This window comes from Lagopus muta, chromosome 4 (assembly GCF_023343835.1).
Source record: "Lagopus muta isolate bLagMut1 chromosome 4, bLagMut1 primary, whole genome shotgun sequence".
In the NCBI taxonomy this organism is placed as follows: Eukaryota; Metazoa; Chordata; class Aves; order Galliformes; family Phasianidae; genus Lagopus; species Lagopus muta.
In genome coordinates, this window is record NC_064436.1 from 14,814,412 (window position 1) to 14,838,150 (window position 23,739).

The 23,739-nt window shown below is 42.8% G+C and overlaps 3 protein-coding genes across 22 annotated transcripts in view; 1 reads left to right on the forward strand and 2 right to left on the reverse strand.

The window, feature by feature from the left end:
* LOC125692143 (UPF0462 protein C4orf33-like) overlaps positions 1 to 499 on the reverse strand; it is a 169,983-nt gene extending 169,484 nt beyond the window's left edge. For 2 of the 12 annotated variants that reach the window (XR_007376486.1, XM_048942307.1), the window contains exon 1: positions 107 to 392. The gene's annotated coding sequence lies outside the window, so the exon portion shown is untranslated. Of the gene's footprint in view, positions 1 to 106 lie in introns of all 12 variants that reach the window. The other 10 variants (XR_007376485.1, XM_048942304.1, XM_048942311.1 and 7 more) reach the window with 8 other exon arrangements.
* Positions 500 to 1,793: 1,294 nt separating this feature from the next.
* On the forward strand, positions 1,794 to 12,135 carry SCLT1 (sodium channel and clathrin linker 1). 5 transcript variants are annotated; one of them, XM_048942316.1, is made up of 10 exons: positions 1,794 to 1,914; positions 2,062 to 2,125; positions 2,858 to 2,910; positions 3,291 to 3,360; positions 3,511 to 3,566; positions 3,935 to 4,082; positions 4,887 to 5,009; positions 6,978 to 7,043; positions 8,959 to 9,040; positions 9,219 to 12,135. In XM_048942316.1, the coding sequence occupies exons 3-10, from the start codon at positions 2,897 to 2,899 to the stop codon at positions 9,251 to 9,253; spliced, it is 594 nt and encodes a 197-aa protein (XP_048798273.1). In that variant the 5' UTR covers positions 1,794 to 1,914; positions 2,062 to 2,125; positions 2,858 to 2,896; the 3' UTR covers positions 9,254 to 12,135. The 5 variants fall into 5 exon arrangements, 4 of the variants coding, with proteins under 4 accessions (XP_048798273.1, XP_048798274.1, XP_048798276.1 ...); XR_007376487.1 differs by lacking the exons at positions 1,794 to 1,914; positions 9,219 to 12,135 and adding an exon at positions 7,942 to 8,767 and having other exon boundaries at positions 2,019 to 2,125; positions 4,887 to 5,005; positions 8,959 to 9,039; XM_048942317.1 differs by lacking the exon at positions 1,794 to 1,914 and having other exon boundaries at positions 2,019 to 2,125; positions 3,950 to 4,082.
* Positions 4,845 to 23,680, reverse strand: CDKL2 (cyclin dependent kinase like 2). 5 transcript variants are annotated; one of them, XM_048942275.1, is made up of 12 exons: positions 23,508 to 23,680; positions 19,873 to 20,067; positions 18,937 to 19,115; positions 17,995 to 18,107; positions 17,545 to 17,684; positions 16,601 to 16,689; positions 15,980 to 16,109; positions 14,848 to 15,122; positions 13,746 to 13,836; positions 12,943 to 13,054; positions 12,723 to 12,825; positions 4,845 to 5,608 (listed from the first exon to the last, which is right to left on the reverse strand). In XM_048942275.1, exons 1-12 carry the CDS (start codon positions 23,673 to 23,675, stop codon positions 5,539 to 5,541), a joined length of 1,665 nt encoding a protein of 554 aa, XP_048798232.1. In that variant the 5' UTR covers positions 23,676 to 23,680; the 3' UTR covers positions 4,845 to 5,538. The 5 variants fall into 5 exon arrangements, with proteins under 5 accessions (XP_048798232.1, XP_048798233.1, XP_048798234.1 ...); XM_048942277.1 differs by having other exon boundaries at positions 5,459 to 5,608; positions 12,719 to 12,825; XM_048942273.1 differs by lacking the exon at positions 4,845 to 5,608 and adding an exon at positions 12,310 to 12,621 and having other exon boundaries at positions 12,719 to 12,825.
* Between the last annotated feature and the right edge of the window lie 59 nt (positions 23,681 to 23,739).

The window sequence follows — 23,739 nt, forward strand, 5'->3', positions numbered from 1 at the left end:
AGCCTCGAGTATCATTAACGCACCCTGCAACTCAAGCAGCAAGATTACAGAAGTGGGATGATAGATGCTGAGCGAAAAGGATCAGCACATAAAGGGAGACAGGTACCTCGGCGTCTTAACACCATTCTCAAGGCAGACGTTATGCTGCACGCAGCAACCGTGCGGAGCAAAGGAGCCGATTACAAGTGCAAGAGAAGCCCTTTCACCGATCCCCAACGCCGCCGGTACGAGAAGGGCCGGGCAACGTCAGCACCCGCACGGGCACGCGCTTCCTCAGCCGTACCGACGCCCCCAAACCCGCAGCTCGCTCGGAGGACTGAAAAAGGACAGCGCCGCGCCGCCGGCCGCTCACCGCAACGCCACCTGACGAAGCCGCCGCCGCCGGAAGCCTCAACCCCGGCCCGGCTCCGCCCTCCTCCCGCCGCGTGACCGTGCGTTAGGGGGGGAGCCGGCGCCGAGTGTTTCCCGGTGGCGCGGCGAGGAAGGCAGGTTGCTGTTGCCGCTCCGCCGTGCCCGACGCTTTCCTTCGGAGAGAAGGAGGGCTGGGCGAGAGGAGCGGTTGCTCCCTGCCCGCCCCTCAGCGGCGCCCGCCCGCCCGGGATGTCTTTGTCGGAGCGGGAGGGCGGCGTAGCTTTGGCGTGACGGCATGGCCGCGGAGCTCGGCTGCGGGGGAGAGCCGGGTGAGGGCTGGGCGGGCGGCCTCGGGGCTGCTCCCGGCCCTTGTGGGGTGGGAGCGTTAACCGGAGCTTTAACCGAGTGCGTCTTCGACGGCAAAATACCGTCAGAGAAAACCTTTCCTTCTAGCGCGTATAATAAGCGGGAGTTGATGCGTTGCCGTAGAATCGCGGAACGGCTTGGGTCGGAAGGGAGCTGAAAGCCCGCCCAGCCCCTGCATCGTGCTGTAGGCAAGGCTGCCCGCAGCTCAGGTGCACCCAGGGACGGGGCAGGAAGCACGGCTTCTCTGGGCAGCTGTGCCAGCGCCTCACTGCCCTCTGAGAGAACATCGAGTTACATATTGCATAGCTATGTTACTCTTGTAGGTAGTTCACAGAATCACAGAATGGCCAGAGTTGGAAGGGACTTCAAGAATCATGAATCTCCAACCCCATGTGCAGGGCCACCAACCTCCCCATTTAATACTAGACCGGGCTGCCCAGGTCTACCCCATCCAAGCTGGCCTTGAACACCTCTAGGGATAGGGCATCCACAACCTCTCTGGGCAGCCTGTTCCAGCGCCTCACCACTCTCGTAGTAAAGAACTTCTCCCTGACATCCAACCTAAATCTTTGCTCCCTCAACTTCAAACCATTTCCCCTTGTCCTGCCATTATCCACCCTTGTGAAGAGTTGACTCCCTTCCTGTTCCTCCCTTTAGGTACTGAAAGGCTGCAATGAGAATCATCCTACAGCGTTCTTTTCTCCAGGCTGAACAAGCCCAGCTCCCTCAGCCTGTCTTTGTAGGGGAGGTGCTCCAGCCCCCTGGTCATCTTTGCGGCTCTCCTCTGGACCGTCTCCAACAGCTTCCTGTTTTTCTTGTACTGGGGGTCCAGACCTGGACACAGTACTCCAGATCGGGCTTCACAAGAGCAGAGTAGAGGCGGGCAACTACCTCTCTGTCCTTGCTGATGTCCCTGCTGACCCCTCTTCTGAGGGAGCCCAGGATACCATTTTGTTTTCCTAGCTACAAGAGCACACTACTGGCTCCTGTTAGGCTTTTCATCTATCAGGTCTCCCATGTCCTTTTCTGCAGGGCTGCTCTCACAGACCGCACCTTCCAGTCTGTATGGATGCCTGGATTCCTCCGGCCCAAGTGCAAAACCTTGCACTTTGCTGTGTTGAATCTCATTCAGTTTGCCCAGGCTCACCCTTCAGGCCTGTTGAGGTCCCTCTGAATGGCATCCCTTCTTTCCACTCGGTCAGTAGTTGTTTATTTTATAATCACGTGATTCTAAACGGAGCTCAGAGCAAATTTGCCTCTTTCTGACTGACAGCCAGCTTCATCTGGTTCATGGTTCACGATCCTCTAACTTGTATTATATAATTATGTAATTGCATTTTTCAGATCAGAAGCTAGGCGTTGCATTTGAGCAGGATGAAGCAATGAGATTTTGAGTAGTGCTGCTGAGGTATGTAAACTGAGGATTGAAAGTGGGTAAAAATAAATATGATTTAAGATACGCATCTTCATATATGTAGAACAGTCTGTTTCAGCCTGGTCTTGCCTGGCTTCAAGCCCATCACTGAACTGCCGAGTTACAGTTTGTCCAAGCAGCAGCAGAATAAGACTTTTTAAAGTGAATTCTGCTTGCTTGGTGTTTTTTTTTTTTGTTTTTTTTTTTTTTGTTTTTTTTTTTGTTTTTTGTTTTTGTTTGTTTGTTTGTTTGTTTTGGAGTGTCTTCAAAAATTGGTCCTATGTTGGAGAACGCCTGATTTCTCCAAAGTTTTTTAACTTCTGTGGATTTTTTCCCTTGATCTCATGGGGAGATAACGTTCTGTGGTGAACAGCATAAACCTGTCTGAAAACTGTGCAAAAGGTGAGGCATCAGCACCAACATGGGGCTCACGTGCGCAGAAGTGAATGTGGCTCTTGCATAGATTTAAAATGGTTGTTGTAAGAAAGATTTGATGCAGTTATGCCTTATAGCAAAGCATCTCCAGGAAAAACTGCAATGAAATTTTTTTCAAATCTGGCCAATGTTCAAGGACTGTAATATCAACCTGAAAATGATTGCTGGGTAGTCTGTATGTTCTTTTCAATATAGACTGAATAAACTGCTTTGCTTTGCACACTTCAGAATAAAAACAAACCACAATAACACGTGCAGTCATGTGCTAAAATACAAAATAATCAATTACAGAAAAGTGTCGCCGGAGGTGATGGCATATCCAGATCCAGGATGATGGACCAAAGGTAAAATGAGTGGGAATACTGCTTCAGAAGGACTTGAAAAGCAAATAAGTGCACGAGTAGAGCTGTGATTATTTATTTGATTTTTTACATCCTCGTATGGGTTACTGTACTGTTGTGCTGAAAGCGGTAAGAAAGCCTGGTTTCTAATCTTTCTTCATTTTGATCTATGTATGACATACAAATGTATTAAAGCTCACCTAGAAAGCATGCTCTGCTTCTGTTACACAGTTAATGATCAGTAAAGATCATGTAAAGGGAATAAAGAGGAGCGATGGTTTTGTTCTGTTCTCCAGATCTTGAATTCTGTAATGCTGGTTAATAATCAGAACAATGTTTCAGCATTTACAGATGAATTCTAAGCATGTTTTTCCATGTTTCAGCTTGATAACAAAAAGCGTAGAGTATGAAAAGTGCTTGGAAGAAATGAGGGAGCAGCTGCAGATTTATCAGGTACGTTTCTGGCTTCCTGTGACTCTTTTTGCAAAGTGAAGTCTTAATGTCATCGATGGTATTGTGCTGAATTAACACTGTCAGTGTTTTCAGTATTGTTTATTGAAAAAATAAAGTGCCACAGTTTGGCTCTTAGATGTTTTTTATTAGGTGCAGATGAGTGAGATGAGACAGAAGTTTGAACAGGTCACCACGGAGAACAGGAGGTAAAGAAGAGCACTTTACCTACTGCTGCTATTTTCTTGTGTGGTTTGGTGTTTTTTTCTGTCCTTTAAGCCTGGAACTCTTTTTCCTAAGACTTGGAAATATTTGAATCTGCTTAATAGTTGAAGATTTCATACTCACATGCTTAATGTTACTCTAAGTGTCTAATATAGATTACAGCACCAAATTTAGCAGGCTTAGCCATATCTCTGCAAAAGAACTCAGTATTAATTTATACCCTTTTTATAGAACATATCTTGCTCAATGGATTTAAAAGTGAGCTAGATGTATATGGTACATACAAATCAAAGGTACAGTACTTCAGTTCATTTAGAGACAGTGTATTAGATAAATATTGCACTGAACTTAGTCCTTTGAATTTCAGGCTGCATGCAGAGTTGAAAGAGGCTCTTGAGATGCAGCTGGATGCTCTTCCTTTTATGCCCCTGGGAACTGCTATTCCTGCAGATGAAGAAATAGTGAGAAACCTTCAGGAACAGCTCCAACTGACTAATCAGGTGTGTGAGACGAAACACTTGTACTCTTCTGTTTCTTCTGCATCTTGGCAGATTAGGGAAGGATATTTTGTTTCTTGGTTCAGTATTTGTTTATAACAGTTCCTTGACAGTATTTTGAGACCTTCCTGATTGCACATAGCTTAAAAAAAAAAACAAACAACCTCAAATACACCCATACTTACATTTTCAACTTCAACCTGAAGGAAGTTGCTCTCTACTTTCATACAACTAGGAATTTTTTTATGTTCATTTGTGCCTCTAATTTTACCTTGTTGAATTTCTGTCCAGAAGATGAATCAAATATTTTGTTGGATTGAAGTTATTGTGGTAGGCTGACTTTTTTCTTTTTTTTAAAATTAAAGTGTAATGTGAAATGAGGGGCAACTGTATGTGGAATACAGAAAGTAACAGTTAGATCTGAATAGATCAGCAAAATGGCCTGAATATGTTACAGAGATGATTCAGTTCTTTTGCAGTGGACTACGTTGAGGTTAAACTGACTCCTGATTTTTGGTATTTGAGTATTATATATACTGTAGTCCTAAAGTAAAGAATTGCAAGACTTTGACAGTTTCAGAATGTGAGTGGAGTTTTACTTTTGGTAGGAGCTATTAAAATAGTGCAGAACTTGCAGCTCCAGTCTAGATGGAATGTGATTTTGTAAACATCTGGGTTTTTTTTGCTTCAGAGTTTGTTTTTCTGTGTGGTTGTAATGTGTGCAGAGAACAATAATAATTAAAAAAAAGCATTTCAATAGAAGTGTACTGTAAATATTTTAGAGACCTTTATTCTTTAACTTTCTAGGAAAAAGAACAAGCAATAGAGCTCTGGCAGACTGTATCACAGGAGCTTGATCAACTCCAGCAGCAACACCAGGAACACATGACTCAAACACAGATTCACATGGCTGAAAGACTGAAACAGCAAGTAACTTTCATGGACATTTTTGTTAGTTTTGGAATGCCTTCATACACTGCAGAGATTCTGCGTCTGTGTGCAGCCAAACCAAAGTGCAGTTTGTACCAGTATCATAGAGTCATCATAAAGCCATAGGATGGATTGGGTTGGAATGGACCTCAAGGATCATGACGTTCCATCCCTCTGCCACAGGCAGGGCTGCCAACCACTAGATCAAGTACGAGGCTGGGCTGCCTAGGGCTCATCCAATGGGGCCTTGAACTGCTCCAGGGACAGGGCGTCCACAGCCTCTCGGGGCAGCCTGTTCCAGCCCCTCACCACTCTCTCAGTGAAAAACTTCCCCCCAACATTCTCGTCTAAATCTTCTCTCCTTGAGTTTAAATCCATTTCCCCTTTTCCTATCACTTATTTACCCACGTAAAAAGTTGATTTCCCTCATGTTTATAAGCTCACTTTAGATACTGGAAGGGCCATAATGATGTCTCCCCGCAGCCTTCTCTGCTCCAGTCTGAACAAGCCCAGCTCCTTCAGCCCATCTTCATAGGAGAGGTTCTCCAGCCCTCTGATCATCTTCGTGGCTCTCCCCTGGTCCCGTTGTTGATTGTTTTCTGTAATAGTTGTTATCAAAAGTGGAGTGGTCAGATGTAGCCAGCGATTCAACAGTCAAAAGGACAGTTGGGGTTGGAAAGTTGGTTTCAGATATGTGGGCAGTAACTTAGGGAGTGCGCCGTGTGCGTTTTGGTGCATGTAGAGAAGTACACGAGAGAGATAAATATAAATAATCATCCTGCTGTTGTTCAATTCAAATATAAGTAGTTTCACTTACCTGTTGTCATTCAATAGAGAAGCTGAATAAACAGCTGAAAAATGAAGGTTGCTAACCTCCAATGTTTAGCATTGCGTTTCTTCAGCTGCTCCTTGGGAAGCCTTTAAGCTATGTGTTAGTGTCTTAGCTTGCTAAGTTAACTGGTTACACTTCAGGAAATGTTCTTTCAGAGGGATAAATTAGGCTGTAAGAAGCTGTTTTGCTCTGAGCTGCAAAGAGTGCTCAGCATTCAAAGAGCCCATAAACTTCACGTGTACGTGTAGCTCACCACAGCTATATTCAATGTATAAAATCTATAAAATCTGCATCGCATTTTCAAGTGCGTTAGACTTGTGGGTGCAATTATTGCTCCCCTATGTAGCAGGAATTTGTTAGTGATGTTTTTAGTCCATCTAAGCGACGCGTTCCTTTCTACAGCTGCTGCGTTCTCTCAAGTTTTATGGTTATTTCAAATAACAGTTATGAGGAGCCGTGAGGAGTTTCTTTGTTGCTCAACTTCCTGTTCCTGTTATTGGATTTGTTTGCTGTTGGTCACTGGTAAATCGTAGCTGTTGGAGATTGAAGGGGCTGTAAGAGTCTACTTTTGATGACCAAATTCTTAGTGGATTTTAATGCCATTTTCTCAAGAATGAGATTGAGCAGCCTTTTATTCTTAAAAGCACTTTGTGTCTGCCATAAGACTTTTCAGCTGAATCAGCCGTGTTTTACATTTTGCTTTTAACAGAGGAGCAGGAAATAGCAATCAGAGGTAGGCTGAGTAGAATCACAATCTACCGGAAAGCAGAGATGAGCTGTGAGATCCTTATTTATGCTGTAGGTGTTCTATAAGGGAAAGAGTAAATAAAGCCTCTTCATGCAGGCAGACACAATTCTTAGTGGATACATTTCTGCTACAGTGTTAGCAAAACAGCTTACAGTATCACCATAATCTGTGAGGCTCCCAGAGGCACTGCTTTTCTATTTTGCTATTAGTTGCATAGGTTGTAGAAATTTGTAACTGAATGAAATTCAGATACATTTTGCATTAGTAAATCTACTGCATACATACATCATACATGTATTCTTTGAAAATGTTTTCAGTTGACTACGACTGTGATACTTAAACGTTCTTTGTTGGTGATGATTCTAAGAAGCTGAATTCTACCTTTTAGGATCAACTGGCTAACTTTCACCAGCTTACTTCACACCTGCATGCAGCCAGTGAGAAAACAGAATTGGTAAGTAAAACCTAAGTGATTTTTTTTTTTTTTTTTTTTTTTAAATCCTATTGGATCCTTAAGGTACAAACGAAAAGAAAAATATCCTTCCAGCTTATCTAGATGGAAAAGAACTTGTGTCACTCAGATTTGTAAACTTGTCTAGCAACCAGTCAATAATCAAGCAGCAATGGCTCCTTCCTGAAGATAAAACACTTCAGTCTTGGTGGTTCAGAGGTTAGCTCTTGATGTTACAGGAACTCCTTTTTTTATAAGCAGCCACACTATTTTTTTTTTAATCCATGTTTGTCCTGGATGCTGTCAGTGTGTAGAGTAAGGAGGAAGAAAAAAAAACCAACAGCAAAACCAAACCCACTGTGTATTGCAAGCAGTTCTGTTTCCAAGCTATTTCATTAGTTCTAATAGTAGCAAAGTAATGCACTTAGAGAGAGGGATTTTTATCCTTTGCAGTCAGTAACCTCAATCAACTGTTCTTTAAGCATAGCTACAATAAGAGCTGAGGGATTGCTGTCTGAAAGCAATCTCAAGAAAATACCATGGGCTTTCAAAACAGTTGTTTTGATTGAGAAGTTGCATGCTAATCTGCTACGTCTAACCAAAGCAAGAGGTATCAAGAAACAGAATGGCTGGATGCTTAAAATCGTGATACGGGAAAGGAATTGTGGGCAGCAATGTGAACTGGCTGTATTGTTGGAAGGAGACAGCGTTAAGACAGAGGCTGTCCATTTGTCTGCATTCTCCAAAGTGTTTGACAAGGTCTCTTGCCAAGGATGTAAAGATGTCGTGCAATGAAGGTGTCCTTCCTTGAACTAAAAAAGTGAAGAGTGAGAAGTAGAGAGCAAGATTAATGAGTCAGGTTTCTTATCAGGGCTAAAACAACTGTGTTCTCTGTATTCAGGTTTAAATTTTTCAGCATACCTAGAAATGTTCTGGAAATGAAATCTAATAAAGAGGAGGCAGTGCTCACCTCAAGTTCAAGTATGTAAGGGAATGAGAACTGAAATAAGCTACAGAAATCTGAACATTCAAAGTAGTTGAAATTTCAACACTCAAAACTCCTGTTCTAAACCGTAGGCTACGTGGAGGTTAGAGTTAAGAGAAGCTTTGTGTCTTCATGTTTATTTTTGTTTCTTCTGTACAGTAAGTTGAGGACTGGGATCTGTTTTTAAGTGCAGAGTTGTCACTGAAGATGCATTTCTGAGGGGGAATTTTTTGTAACCTTATTTGCCTTAGCTGAGTGTCTCTTGGGGAAGGACAGTGGGACAGGAAAAAAAAGAAAAACCACGACAAAAATTCAGGTGGCATTCCAGGTATTAGAAAATGAAGTATTTTCCATCTCTGACATCACACACAAGTTGCTGATGTGTGATGCTGTCTTTAGAAGAGAGCATTTGTCTCCACATTTTTAAAGCTGCTTGCACAAGAAGCATTGAAATTGTTGCAGGCCAACAGGATACCAAAACAGATCAAGTCTTGTGTTCACATGCACTCTGTGTATGTTGATCAACGTTTTCACATAGGCATAAGTTACTCTTGCTTTTTATGCTGTTAAATGGTAGTTTTTATTGTTGTAAGAAATTTTTCTTGAAGTCGATTCTTAAACGTAATGCATGTTTCCTAGTTTCCTTCATGACTTGGTTGTGCTCCAGTTTGCATTAATTTGTGCTAAGGTTGATGAAATGATCAGATTGACAAAGATGCTTCAAGGCCAATTGGAGAGAAAGGTATTGTGGAGAAAGGGGTAATTTTCTGTTGCAACTGAATGACTAGACAGTTATCTAATTGCTGATGGTAAATTAATTTGAGTTGTTCTCTAATTTATAAACTAAGTTTAATAAAATATAAAATTTTATATATCTTTGTTTTTATAAATGGAACTCAGATGTTGCCTGGAAAACACGTATGTTCTTTCTAGGAAGAAGATGTGGTATCTGCCCAGCAAAGAGAAGCAGCATCTGACAAACTCCTGCAACAATTGCAGTCTAGTATCAAACAAGGTAAAGACATGTTGTTGGATGTTACTAATGGGATATGTACCAAAAAAAAAAAAAAAAAAAAAGCCAAATGGGAACACAGCTCTGGGACCTTGCTTTCTGTGAGCTTAGTTTGAAAGAAGTATAATTCTTTAGTTCAGCTCTGTATGGTTAAATGAGTAACATTACTCCTTTGTTTCAGATTACATGTTAGTGTCCAAGATGCTGAACAAATGAGAACAGAAAGAACAGCCCTGGAGAAACAAATCAGAATGCTTCACACAAAGTGTGCTAATTTAGAAAGGGAAAAGTATGAAGCAGTTGCAAGAGTCCAAGATTGCATACAGCTGTTAGAAGAAGCTAACCTGCAAAAGAGTCAGGTAAGTCACGAGTGAGGGCATTTCTTAGAGGTCAGAAAACTTGCATCACCTGCAGTTACAAAGTGCCCATTTATGTACATGTAGAGGTATACACACATAGACAACCAAATTTCTTTTATGTCTGTTGTACTAAAATGAGTAATGCAGAACAGAGCAAACTTAGGATACGACCACACATCATTTAGTTTTGCCATACAGTATAAATCTTAGTGAATATTCAAAAACAAATTGGGCTGTAGTAAGATATTTTTAGCTTTGCAAGCATTTTTGACAGAAAGAAGTGGCCAGACTAAAGTTATGGTGTAAATAATGTCTCTGAGGTGCTTAGTGAGCATTTAAGATAAATAAGATAAATAACAGTCTCATTACAAACAACAATTCAGTGTTATGCTCTAGGAGGAAAATTCTGAATTTGCAGGCACTTGCTAATTTATTGCTCTGGCTATTCATCCTTCATTTTGCAAAGTGGGCATTTTATGAACTAATAAATAACACAGCCTAATGCATGCAGTTTGTTAACTAAACTGTGGCCTCTCTGGTCTGTAAGAGACTATATGAGGGACTAACAGATTATCACAATAATGCTCCTTTTTTCATGCTAACATTGTGAAGCACCTAAGCTAAGCTTACAAAATGAGATCAGAAGAATTCTAAGAGTACTTTGAGAAACACAACACAAACTGAATGGGAGCAATTGAAGAGAATGGGACACATGAACTGTAATGTCATGACCGGAGAACCTCCTACAGACTGAAATCAGATCTCCTAGTGACCTTTTTCTCCTTTTATCCCTCTACATGACACCTGTTCTCTGTGCCACCTAGGATTTTTCATCTCTTCCACTAGGAGTTCTGTATTTTTAAAATTTTTCCAGACCAGCATCTTCTATTCAATAGTTGTGTCTTCATCCTCTCCTGAAAGGGTTCCTTATTGCACTTTTTTTCTATAACTCTTATACAATCAATAAGCATATAGAGTTTTAATAAGATTAAGTAAAATAATCTAAGTAAGATTATTGCCACAGGAAGATAATAAATGGAAAATGCTTACCAATGTTGTAGATTCACAATATTCTCCACAAGGAGAGATCTCTTGGAAGACATCCTTCCTCAGTGGCACTCAGTACTTAATTTAGGAGAGGTGGAACCACTCTCCATCCCTTCTGATAGCACAAGTGAATTACCTCCCAGGGCTGACTCACTGCTTGCCACAGGTGGTCACTCAGAGTTGAGTGATTCAGCAGTTCCCATACAAATTCCCACCATGCTGGCATACCAAAGAGCTGTTTGGTTCACTGTTATCCACCGTGAAAGAGTTTACATATGCATTTCTTAGCTGCTTATGAATTTTTACCTTCGGTTTTCTGGGAAGTAACTGACTTAGTCTATCAACAACAACAACAACAAAAAAAAGTGCTCAGCTCTATCTAGGAAAACGTGCTTCTGTACATGTATTCTAATTCCTAACAGAGATCTCTCTGTACAAAAACACTGTAAATCAGTTACCTGGCCTGTAATTTTTCAGAGGTGTAATTGATTTTGCCTCCTTTAACTTTCTTCATTGTGATACAAGCCCGTTATGAAAGGATTCATAATCAATAAAGATTTAAAATATTATATACATTTTTGAAACCTTTAAAATGAGGCTGATTTGTTCCTTCTCCTTAGTGATTATCCAGAAAAGGAAAAAAAAAAAACATAAACCAACCACCCACAGAGTTGTGTGGATTACTTAAAACTGCAGTATTTAATGTCACACGTGGTTTGGTGCAGGCACATGAGCCACAAAGCAAATAACCACTGTCTATTTGTGACAGTGCTGCACTGATCAGAATGTAGAAATTCAGACATTTCTCCTGTTTCGTATTTCATGTAATCCCAGTAAAAGAGAATCTATCAAAAGCATAAAGAGTAAAATGTTAAGCACTGTCATATTCCTCTAGGAGTAACAAATATTTCCTTTTTTGCATGATCAGTTACACGAGATTCAGATATCTTGCTCCTAGTGGACGGCAGCTTTCTAGTAGTCTTACTGTTCTTTTTTAAGACCTTGTTGCAATTCTTTCTGCTTTTTTTCTAAATACTCTCCATTAACGTAATATGGATTGATAACATTAATGTGGTACCATTTGTCAGCTATTACAGTCTCCTATTTTTGTATACAAGCACCACATGTGTGCAAAGCATATTTGAGGTAGCAGCCTCAAGTTGTGTTGGTGAGACTTATATTGTATATGAGGAAGAAGCTCTTTGTGGAAATAGTAGTTAGGCACTGGAACAGGCTGCCCAGAGAGGAGGCAGAGTCGGCACCCCTGCTCAAAAATTTATGAGGATACACCCCAGCTGAGCGGCACGGTGAACACAATGGAAGGAAGGGCTGCCATTCAGAGGGACCTCAGCAGACTTGAAAGGTGGGCCCAGGTGAACCTAATGAGGTTCAACACAGCAAAGTGCAAGATTCTGCACTTGGGCCGGAGGAATCCCAGGCATCCATACAGACTGGGAGGAGCAGGCCTTGAGAGCTGCCCTGCAGAGAAGGACCTGAGGGTCCTGATGGATAAAAAACCTTGGTATGAGCCAGCAGTGTGCACTTGCAGCTCAGAAAGCAAATGGTATCCCGGGCTCCATCAGAAGAGAGGTGGCCAGCAAGGACAAGGGAGGTGATTGTCCCTCTCTACTATGCCCTTGCAAGGCCCCAGCTGGAGTACTGTCTCCAGATCTTGGGCCCCCAATACAAGAAAGACAAGGTACAGTTGGAGAGGGTCCAAAGGAGAGCCATAGAGATGATCGGGGGCTGGAGCACCTCCCCTACAAAGACAGACTGAGGGAGCTGGGCTTGTTCAGCCTGAAGAAAAGAAGGCTGTAGGGCGATTCTCATTGCAGCCTTTCAGTACCTAAAGGGAGCCTACAAACAGGAGGGGAGTCAACTCTTTACAAAGAGTGGATAATGGCAGGACAAGGGGAAACAGGTTTTAAGTTGAGGGAGCGAAGATTTAGGTTTGATGTCAGGAAAGTTCTTTACCCAAGTGAGGAACAAAGGATCATCTTCTCACTCACTGTCATCAAGATCACCCCAGAGATCTCCATCCCAAACGTCAGGGGATACCATTAGTCTCCTAATCTGCATGATGTCAGGGGGGCAGGGAGCCTTCACAAGAATCATCTCAACCCTTTCTTCCAATTTTTGTCTGCTCAGACAGCTGAGAAACCAAGGCAAGTTTTGCTTCTGTTAAGAGCCAAGCAAAAATATTGTGGATCATGCTGTTCAGAGTCCTGAACCACAGAGACGCAGAACAGCACAAACTATTTTATTGCTTTGTTACCTGCTGTGAGGCCAGACTTGTGTTATGAAGGTCAATAGCAGCAAGAGAGGGGACCCGGGACTCTGAAACTGTTTTATTTTCCTTTTTGAGATATCTGGGATGCCATCCTGCAAAATGCAACCAATGCACACAAGGTTAAAGAAGCAAGATGTGACTGCTGCAGTGCACATTGTTTCCTGCCACTTAGCATCCAGGTTTAACTTAGAGGACATTGAAGCTCATACCTTCCACTCCTTTCAGTTCAGGGAGAAGATTTAGCTCTGGCAAATGCACATCTGTCTTAGAGAATTCCCGTTTCTTCTTACTGGCCTGAAGGATGTTCTTTTCATTAGAGACCTCGTGTAGAGAGAGAAAAAACAAAGCTATTTTCAAGACTAAATCATACAGTTAAAGGAATCCATTCTGCTTAAATAGCTCAGACATTAAAAACAACTGAACAACCACAGCAGAAGAAACAAACAAAAAAGTAACTACAAGTGAAAAAGCAACACCAAACATCTAAATGAAATTGCTTTCAAAGAGACAAAATACAACAGGAGAACAGCTCAGATTTGTTCTCTATATAAAGTCAAATATTCCTCTGACTTGGAAAAATTATTATCTAGGTACTGAGTGCAGTGGAGAACTTCGTATTTCACTTGTTTTCATTATCAACTTTATATGCATTTACGACGTGACTAAAGGAGACCCTGACAGTATTAAATCAAAATCCTGCACTCTGCTTCAACAGTGAAGCACAAATGGTCCACTTCCTGGACAGGCAATACAGTGGATATACTCCATGTCTCACAAGTATCCTTGCTGACTGCTACCTTCATGTACAAACTGTGCCCTTTAAAAAAAATATTAAATGTTTCATATAGGGTAACAGTAACAAAGGATAAGGGATAACTGTAGGAATAAAAGGCTGAAGAACATTATTTCTAGTTGGGAATTATGGTGAAGACTGCAAGAAAGATTACTGACAATAAAGCACATATTTAAGAATTCATTTTTGCTTAGTCAAGGGGAAGGACATAAAACTTACCGAAGTCAAGCTTACACTGTAATGGCCTGCTGGAGAATGCTTCATTTGCTTTAAAAATGGTTTCAAATAATTCTTACTCCTTTCATCAACTCTGTAATTTCAAATGGCCCAAACTGTTTAATAACATGGTAAATGTAAATACAAACAAACATCAGACACTCAGAAACACTGTCACCCCAACAGGGACCTTCTTCCTGGCTTGTATCAGAAATAGTGTTGCAAGAAGGAGCAGGGAAATGATTGTCCCTCTGTACTGAGTACTGGCGAAGCTGTACATCAAGTGATGTGTTCAGTTTGGGCCTCTCACTGCAAGAAAGACATCAAGGTCCTGGAGTATGTTCAGAGAAGGGCAATGAAGCTAGTGAGGGCTCTGGAGAAGTCTCATGAGCAGCAGAGAAAATTGGAATTGTTTTGCCTGGAGAAGAGAAAGCTCAGGGGAGCTCTTATTACTCTCTACAACTATCTGAAAGGAGGTTGTGGAAAGGTGGGGATCAGCCTCCTATACTGTTTAACTAGCAATAGGGGAATAACTTCAAGCTGCACCAGGGGAGGTTTAGGTTGGAAGTTAGAAAAAATTTGTAACTCTGAAAAAGTGTTCAGGTGCTGGAATGGGCTGCCAATGGAGGTGGTTGAGCCACCATCTCTAGAGGTGTTCAACAAATATTTAGATGATGGACTACAGGACACAGTTTAGTGGGGAAATATTGGGGTAGGTGGATGGTTGGACTGGATAATATTGGAGGTCTTTTGCAACCTTGGTGATTCTACAATAACACTGCAGGGCCAGCTAACACAGAATTTTTGTCCAAAGGATAAGTCATTAGTTAAAGAAAGACCTGCATTGCAGCTGCTGGCAAATTGCTGTTGTCCCATAGGACTTTGCCGAATGCAGAAACACAGAAGCTTTCTGCATGGACCCTTAGAGCTGCCTGAGGTGAAACCAAGCTTTCTAACCCATGTACACACCATGCTTCACCCAGAAGCTGCTCCTCTCTGCATCCTGCCCCAAACCCACACCACCACCCTGCAGCTCTCTCAGCACCTTACTGTTCCTCAGCAACAAGATCAAAAGAAACAAGTTTTTCCAGCTCTGCTCTTTTACCTGTAGTTACAGTTCCTAGGCACAGGCATCATTGCAGACACAGTGGGAGAAACATTCCGGTTAATGGGAGGAATAACGATGCCTGCATTCTTGATGTAGCCCAAGTTGCTACTGGAATCTTTCAGGTTGGCTTGAGAGCATATTTTGAATGGGTTGATTGCACTGTCATAGAGGGAGCTCAGGTCAGAAGATCGCTCTCCTTTCTCTCCATCAGCTTTAGAACACTTCACTTTGAACACCTTCGCATCTCTGCTCTTTGGGTCAGTGTTGAAATCCTGTTTGGAAAGATGAGTGTCATATTTCTTTTCCAGTTACATTTAAAAATTAACTTAGAGCTGCACATGGAGGAAAAAATTCAAAGCCTAAGTTAGTACAACTCTGCAAGGATCTGATGGAGATGGTTTAAGTAGTGTGATAGAACACCTGTCTTCCATTAAAGTTGAAAGGAGGAAACTTGTCAGGGATCCAGCACCCTCTGTAAGTAAGTCACCCTGGAATGAGTTGGAAGTGATGGAGGAAGAACAGCTATATCATGTGTCACTTCTAAAGAAATAAGAACCAAGCCCAGTGTCACCTCAGCATAACTGTGAAGCCTCTAGCCTTCACATCTGGTTGAAAGCTAAATATGCAGTTTTGGAGACAGAACTTCAACACAGGTGAGCAGCTGCACAGAACCATGTTTTGCTCATTCAATGTGACTAACACTTCCTAACTGGTTTTCCTTACAATTCTCTATTTGCAAGTAACTGCATTGTCATGTGCTTTATTGACAAGGAAGGCTTGAATAGCCACCTGCAGACTGTCCAGCCAGCACAACTTGTAGCAGCCAGCTGGAATCAAAGGCATAGAAAATCTACATGCCAGCCTGCTTGTTGTACTGCAGTGAGCATCAGAGTTGAAGGATACAGGCCTCATGAACTGCTTAAACTCACAGAGAGCTGAACTTCTCTGGCACATCTTTTATCTAGTCTTTTTTTTTTTTTTTTTTTTAAATGAAATATAAAGTTGTGTTTATATTTATATGCTAAGCAATTAAAGTACATCACATACTTATTTATTCATTTTAAAAGATGGAGAAAACACAAGAAAGCAAAACAAACAAACAAACCAGGAAAACAAAAAACTAACTAACCTGTACACCAACCATCTTCCTTTCTTCCACAGCATCATCTTTATCCCTTCTGCTGACTTTTGATTTTTTTTGTAACTGATGGTCCCTGGTTTCTTTGTGAGTTCTTAATTTAAGCTCCTGAGCAAATCTACTTAACATATCATAGTGGGGAAAGAGAAAAAGAAAAGGCTTTTGTTAGTATCAGTGCTCAGCCCAGGCTGCTATAACCTTCCAAATAATGAAACAAACCATGTATTTCTTTGTAATTAGAATCTAATAAAGTAAAATATAATCCTACACATGCACACTTTTATTTTCACAGCAATAAAGGTGGTTGTATCCCAGTCTGATGTAGATGCACACACTGAATACAGTGTAAGATAATACTACTCAATATGCCAATATGCTGTGAAAGGAGGCCCACACTGATGAATTCATGTCATGACCATGTACTATGGTAAACATGCTACTGCAGCGTTTTCCCATTTAACTGTTCCCTCCATTTTTGGGAAGGCTCAAACCAAACAAAGCTAAGACACTCAGCAACCACCTGCTTTGCAAACCCAGCACGTGCTTTTAAAGCTCAATTGCTTAACTTCCTTTTAATCTTGTCCTGTTTTGAGTAAGAAATGTACCATTCACCTTTCAGCAAATCCATCCTTGTTAAAGAAATCGCTCTGCAAGAGTTCAGCACAGGATGGTCTTTTGTCTGGGTCAATCTGCAAACACTTCTGTGAAAACCAACAGTAAACAGTAAAAGGCAGAAATGAAAGAAAGGCTTTAGCATTTCCAGATGATGTCAAGAAAAAATAGCTGCAAAGCTCCCACTTCTATAGCCTGCTACACGGAGATGGTCCCAAGAGATGTACCCTTTTTCCACAAAAAATATTTAATATTTGCTGGCTACATTCACTCAAATCACTAATGCTCACAAAGACAGATGGCCTACCTGCCACACAAATAATCCACCTCCCAGTAAACCACTCGTTTTCAATTCTATTTGTTTGGCTAAGGCTTTAGAAGCTGGTTTGATCACAGGGCATTTCCAATACATTCAGGTATCTTACAGGTTATTTTAGTTACCCAGCATATCAGTGTTCCAGACTATTATCTGAAAGCAGAAAAATTCTTCAGAATCAGTTACAAAGTTGTATGCTTCCTAGCTCCCACACAAGTGCATGTATGGATGCCATCTCATCTGCTTGCAGTGTCTCCACCAGGATGCAGATAGAAGGTTGGCAGAAAACACTGCATCACAGAGCTGTGCTAGCAAGGAAACAGTAAGGGACCGCGTATTATCTGCAGCATGCTACAAGTCCTCCTCAGAAGAGGCAGCCCCTGTGGAGCTGGAGATGATGAGCTCAGTCTTCCCCATTATCCAGGAGAGTAGCTGATCTCACCAAACTACCAAACCAAGCAGTTGATTATTGCATGGGTAGTTGGTTAAGCCAGCCTAGCAATACTAGCTCTTTTTGCAGGCTGCAATCTGTTCCCCAGGGCAAGTGACAAGTATCTGCCAAAGGCACTAAATTCTAATGAGAATTTCTCACCTCTCCATGCAATTTCCAAAATGATCTCTTACTTACCTTGGCTAAATCTAGTACTGAAGCAGAGAGCTTAGGATATCTTCTGTCCAGAGATTCAGCCTCTTTCACTTCAGGCAACCTCATGCCAGCAAAAAGGGGATTTTTACAGAATAACTCTTGGTGTCTTGGAATTAAATTACCTGGAATCACACAACCATAGCAACCAAATGGAAGAAATGCCATCCTGAGAATATTCGAGAGGATGAAATACTGAGTTAACAGAACTATAAGGGCTATAATCTGGGTCATTCTTTCCATTCAAGAATCATGAACGGACTTCAGGGTCACAAAACTCCTAGCTCTCCCCCTTTGTAAAGGGGGCAAAGAAATCATGCTCTCAGAAACAGTTCAGCACACATCTTTCCTCTTCACACCTTCCTCCCCCCATCAAGACTTATTCAACCCCTTTATTAGGGAATAGGCACTGGGAGTCTGGCAGGCTGTTCTCACCCAGGCATTTGGTGATGTGGTAGAGCTGGTCAATGTCTGAATCTCCAGGGAACAGGGGCTCTCCTGTGAGCATTTCTGTTACCAGACAGCCAATAGCCCACACATCCACAGCCCTGGAAGAAAAACACCCCCGATCAGCACAGCTTTATTCTTCGTTCTCAGCTAAAGGCTGAGCTGGGCCAGCATCCAGCAAGTTACAGGCCTTGAGTGCAGCTCTGACTCCGTAAACAGCAAGACAGCTGTTTTCCAAGCTTGCATACGCTCTGATGAATACCAAGAATTCAGCTCTTGAAGAAGGCAAAAGTTTGACCAACCTGAAATTCGGTCCTAAACCCCAACGCTTTCAAAATTCTCATGCAAAGTAATACATTAAAAAAATCTTGCCCTTTGGAGAACAGAAAACTTTTCTTTCTGCAGGCACCTGCCCTTCTGAAGCATTTACTAAAAAAGGACGTTAGGTAACACAGAACATTTATAAGCACACAGGGGTGTACAAACCTGTGAATGGCAGTTTAATTTCTGACGTGGTTTTGCAGCACTAGAGATCCCAGTAAGAAAAACTCATGCATCGCACCTCCTCCTTCCTGAAATATCTTTCTCAGCATGTCTGGAGTGATTTCTCTGCCTCCACGCCAGGACCAGCTGCACAATAATAGCCTCCTCCAATACTAGCACTGGCAACCAAAAAGCTCCTGTAGACAACAGACTAGGGATGCTGATGGCTCCGTCTTTCTTTCTGCTCTTCTGAGCCAGAAAAGCCTAGCATTGGCCATAGTTAGCTCCACAGACACAGAGAGAAGAGGAAGGCTCAAATCCTCACAAATAATTAACCAAGGCATGATGAACAGCATTGCTTTAACCAGTTTAACAAGCACAAGCTCCTCAAAAAACAGAGTACCCGCACAAACCCCAAACCCCTCTGCAGCCTGGCCGGTCTCCTACCTGCCGTATTTCGTGTCTCCCACCAGCAGCTCTGGAGCTCTGTACCATCGAGTTGCCACATAGTCTGTGTAAGCTTCCCCAGAAGCTGCCAATGTGCGAGCAAAACCAAAATCACAGAGTTTTACCACTCCTGACTGGGAGACCAGTATGTTCTCTGGCTTAATATCCCGATGTATTATCTGCACAGAGAAAAACAAGTCAAGCAATTTCCCCACAGGAAACTGAACAGCCCACCAGAAATAGTAGATTTCTCACATTCAGGTAAAAAAACCCAAATTTCTGTAGGCATGAAAAACACATCAAGTCTACATAACACAGGTATGTGCACACAGACAAGGACAAAGTGCCAACCCAAGGGCTTCAAAAACTTCAGTTTTTGATGGGTGTTAATTTTATGTATTTCACTGCATGTATTTACCATAGGTATTGCACAATTATACTTAAAAACTGGTCCTGATCATGAATTTTAAAAGCTCTAAGTGTTGCAAGAGGAACAAGCACATCCTGCAATTAAATGTGAAGAGTATTTTAGGAATACTAGAAAGACAGTTTCCCCAATACAAAAAGAAATATATACGGATAGTTACAGGGTCATGACTAAAAGGCAAGCTCATATATTTACAGACACTATCAGAAACAAGCTTTTGAAAGACAAACCACCTCCCTCTGTCAGAAGAGAGTCGGTGAGGAAATTTGATTCCTTGGACTTCTGCACCTTCCCTCAGAAGAGCTCTCATAGCAGTCACAGACAGACCAGTGCAGGAACTGCTGCCGGGCTCTGACGTTTTGTATGAAACTCGGTCAGGCCCTCCTGCTCTACTTCCAACTTCCAGTCAAAGCTTTATTTCTCTAAGCTTTACTAAGTGTCACAAATGCACACCCCTGTATCTATCCATTTGAGGTTAACTGCAGAGCTGGTTTCTCAGGCATACTTACATTATGGCTGTGACAAAATGCTATTCCTCTCAAAATCTGAAATAAGTATTTCCGAACCCTGCTGTAGTCTAGTCCATTTGGAAATGCCTCAAGATCATCAAGCACCGTGTGATCCACAAATTCAAACACCAGATACCACCGTTTCTTCTTTTTATACACTTCCAGCAGGCTCACAAGATTCTCATGCCTGAGTTGCTGTTACGAAACAGGAAATATTTTGTGAGAGCATGAAAGCATTTAATGGGTAAACAAAGACCAGATGCCTTTAACTGCAGCCTGGCCAGTGCCAAATGCTCTTCTTGTTCTTACTTATCCTAACACCGACAGTCATTTGTTCTTAGAATTAGTTCAGTCATCTCCTCATTACTCCTCCCTCCTTTTTTTTTTTTTTCCTTTTTTTTTTTTTTTTCCCACCACCTCATATATACATATACCTTTTTTGGCCCCTAGAAATAAAGCACCAGATAAGACATTTCACTTGCAAAAAGCAATAAACACAGTTTGCTCCTTTTGCACTGGACGGTACCTGTGTCTCAACTTTCTTTACAGGACGTCCTCCTGAAGGTAACCACATAGCCCTGCACTATGCTGCCACTTTTCTCGGAGCAGAGCACAGTGCAACTCTAGCTGCTCCTTCTGGCTGCATTTCAAAGCATTCAAAGGGTTGCAGAATACAGTGGTCAACATTTTGTTTTACAAAAATGTTTGCTTCTCTCAATAACTCAGCACAAATTCATCTTTATACCATTATCCCAAGAAGTTTTGCTCTTCTCTTTTACTTCCTTACCTAGCTTCTTGTTTCTACAATCTCTCACATTCTCATTTCAGTCAAAAACAAAAGCAGCTGCCTGTTCTATTTAGCTGCCAGTTCATCACCACTTAAAACCTCTTTATCTTGATTTTTCTGAGATCTATTCAAAGGTTTTTCTCTTAAGTTCCCACAATACCCACAGCATTTCTGTTGGCACTGTCAGCTTGTGCACATTACAACAGCATGTGCCAGAATACAGGTACATTGAATGGATAAAAGTTCAGCATTCCTCAAGCACTCAGTTAACAATTAAAGATCTATTAAACTGTGTCTAGTGGATTCTGGGTAAAAAGCAACAAGACAAAGATTCAAAGAGTTTATTTTAAAAGGATTTTTAAGAACGTGTATATATTGTTACGCAGGAGGAAAAAGATGGAAATGAGAAAAAGATTCTAAAGAGAAAATAAAGCAGCTCTGTTTTCCAGTTATTTTGTTATCTCATTTTGACCAGGCCAAATTCCATCTCCAGTCTGTTACACAACTGTAACACCAAAACAACCCCCGCTACAATATGGAGTTATTTATCAACTTGGAGCCTAGCAGGGAAATACCAATGCCACAGGAAGCAGCCTGAAGGCAGAACCGTGCCTCAGGGAGTGTCCAAGCAAGACACAATAAGACTGCAGAGCACGGGACTCATATGGTAGGTGCTCTGCTGACAGAGAAGTGCAGCCAGGCTGCAGCAGAGAGCTGGTGAGCAGAAGGCTCAGAGACTCTGATTTCTCAGATTTGAAAAATGAAGATTATCGATTAGAAATCTGAAAGAAAGACACAGTATTTTCTTAAGTTTTTGGTCTAAACAACACCAGAATACCTCCTACCTCACAGCTTGGTACCTCTGCCCAAGAGAGTTTCCAACTGCCCAAACATTGGAATGGAGAGGAAAAATGAAAAAAGGGGGTTCACAAGGAACACACAAATAAAGCAGCTAAAAGAAGATTGAATCCCCAGGTAGCTATCCTCACTGTGCGAGGCCATTTGTTGAGATAGATTTCTATTCACCTAGGAAAACATGTTGATTTGCAAGGCACCTAGGAGGCAGTATGTGCTCTGAGTCAGTAACTAAACAAAGCTTGCCAGCAGATCATGGCACACGCAGACTGGCTTTAAATGTGTTTGAGAGAACAGTGCTTATAGCTGCTGGCTGCATTGAGCTCCAGAACGTACCTTCCTATTAACCCTATGTGTCTGCAGCTCTTGTAGCGGTGGAGGAAATCACCTTTTTCCCTGTCTAACACAGGGAATACAGTCTGATAGACTTGGTTAGAGCTGCTTGTGGAAGCCAAGTGCAGTGCAGGAGGCACGCTCTGCCACTCCACCAGCTGGGGAAAGGCCAGAAACACCCCAACTACACTCTCCTTTGCTTCTTCAGGAGACAGATCAGCCAACACCTAGACTTTTCACACGTGCCCATGGACAGACACACGTGCACACAGGCAGGTACACCCTGCACACGACACTTTAAGACACCAAGGAATCTAACAGCTCTGTATGGCAGCACTGTATATATCATCACGGGAGCTCAAGGATGAAGAAAAATGCTGCTGCTACTGCTAGAGCTAACAGTGGAGAACACAAGGCTGAGAGGGGTCATAAAAGCAAGTAGAAGCATGGATGTGTGTCCTGGCGCAGAGTCCAAACCTGCACCCTTAGCTCATGAAGAAACTCATTAAAAAAATATGGCAAAAAAATCTTGCAGTGAAGCAACAGGAACACGCAAAAGTCTCCCATAAAAAACAGAGCCAAGACAGGGAGCAGGAAGACCACTTGACAAAGCACTGAAGAGCATGCACACAAAAGCCTTGCCTGCCTGAAGCTCCCAGATTACAGATTACTTCCAGAATACCCTCAGCCTTAATGAACCCTTAGTGAACTAACCCACACAATGACTGCACAGCCTGCCACCACATAGTGCCACCGACAAGAAGCCACCAGGCAGAAGCATGACTGGACATGTAGGTGACCAAAGAACACCCACAGCTAATGACAGACAAATCACACACATCAGGAGCCATAATGCCAGCTGGCTGCAGCCTAACCACTGACCCATAAGCTTCAGTGAGCCTGGAGCTCGCCCTCCCACAGCCACATGCAGGTAGTTCAAGCCTGCCAGGAAAATGCCATGGAAAACCAGCATATGGCTATCCCAGCAAATGGTGCTGGGATCCAGTCTGCTTAGGCCCGCTGTCAGCCTGCTCACTTGCAGCTTTTATAGGCACAACAGAATCAACAGCAGCAAGGTGCTGCCTGTGGTGCACAAGGCAGAGTCTCCTCCGGGTGGGAATGGAGACCTTGTAGCTCATTTCCTTGTACATTTACCTACTGAATTTGGGGCACGTAACTGTACTGCTAACCAACCTGGGTCAGCAGCACTTAGCCAGAGGGACAGCAGCTGTGCAAGGCTGCAGCTGTAGGCTTAGAGAACCTACCACAGCTTGGCTGCCTGTGGGAACACAGACTGAAAGGATCAAGCCTCCTTTGGTTTGGGTTTTGTTATTTGTGCTGACGTACAGCTTTCAAAGCTGACGCAGCGTGTGAAATTCACGCTCGCCCTGCACCTTCCCCTCAGCATCGCACTGTGAAGGGACCGCGGCAGTCTCAGCAGGCACTGCTCTCCCCAGAGCCGGCCGGTCGCTAGGAAGGCTTGAAGCACCTCCATCACATCGACACTCGAACCACAGACACACGGCCGTACGTCCTGCTGAGAGGAGACGTTTGCCTCCTTGACTCGGGATTCGGTCATTACAGTGAACACTGACACTGAGCAGCCCCAGACGGATCTGCCCTACGCGACCGAAGCGCAGCCTCCCCCGGGCCCGCTCACCTTCAGCAGTTTGATCTCCCGCACGGCGATCTTCCTCACTGCCGCGTTGTCCTCGCTCTCCAGGAACTTTTTGACAGCCACCACCTGCCCGCTCTCCTTATTCCTGCACCTGCTCACCACCCCGTAGCTGCCCTCCCCGATGAGGCCCAGGACCTGGTACTTCTCCATCACCTGCGGGAGGAGCTGGACCGGGCCGCAGCCGGAGGGCGACGAGCCCGGGCCGAAGGGCCGC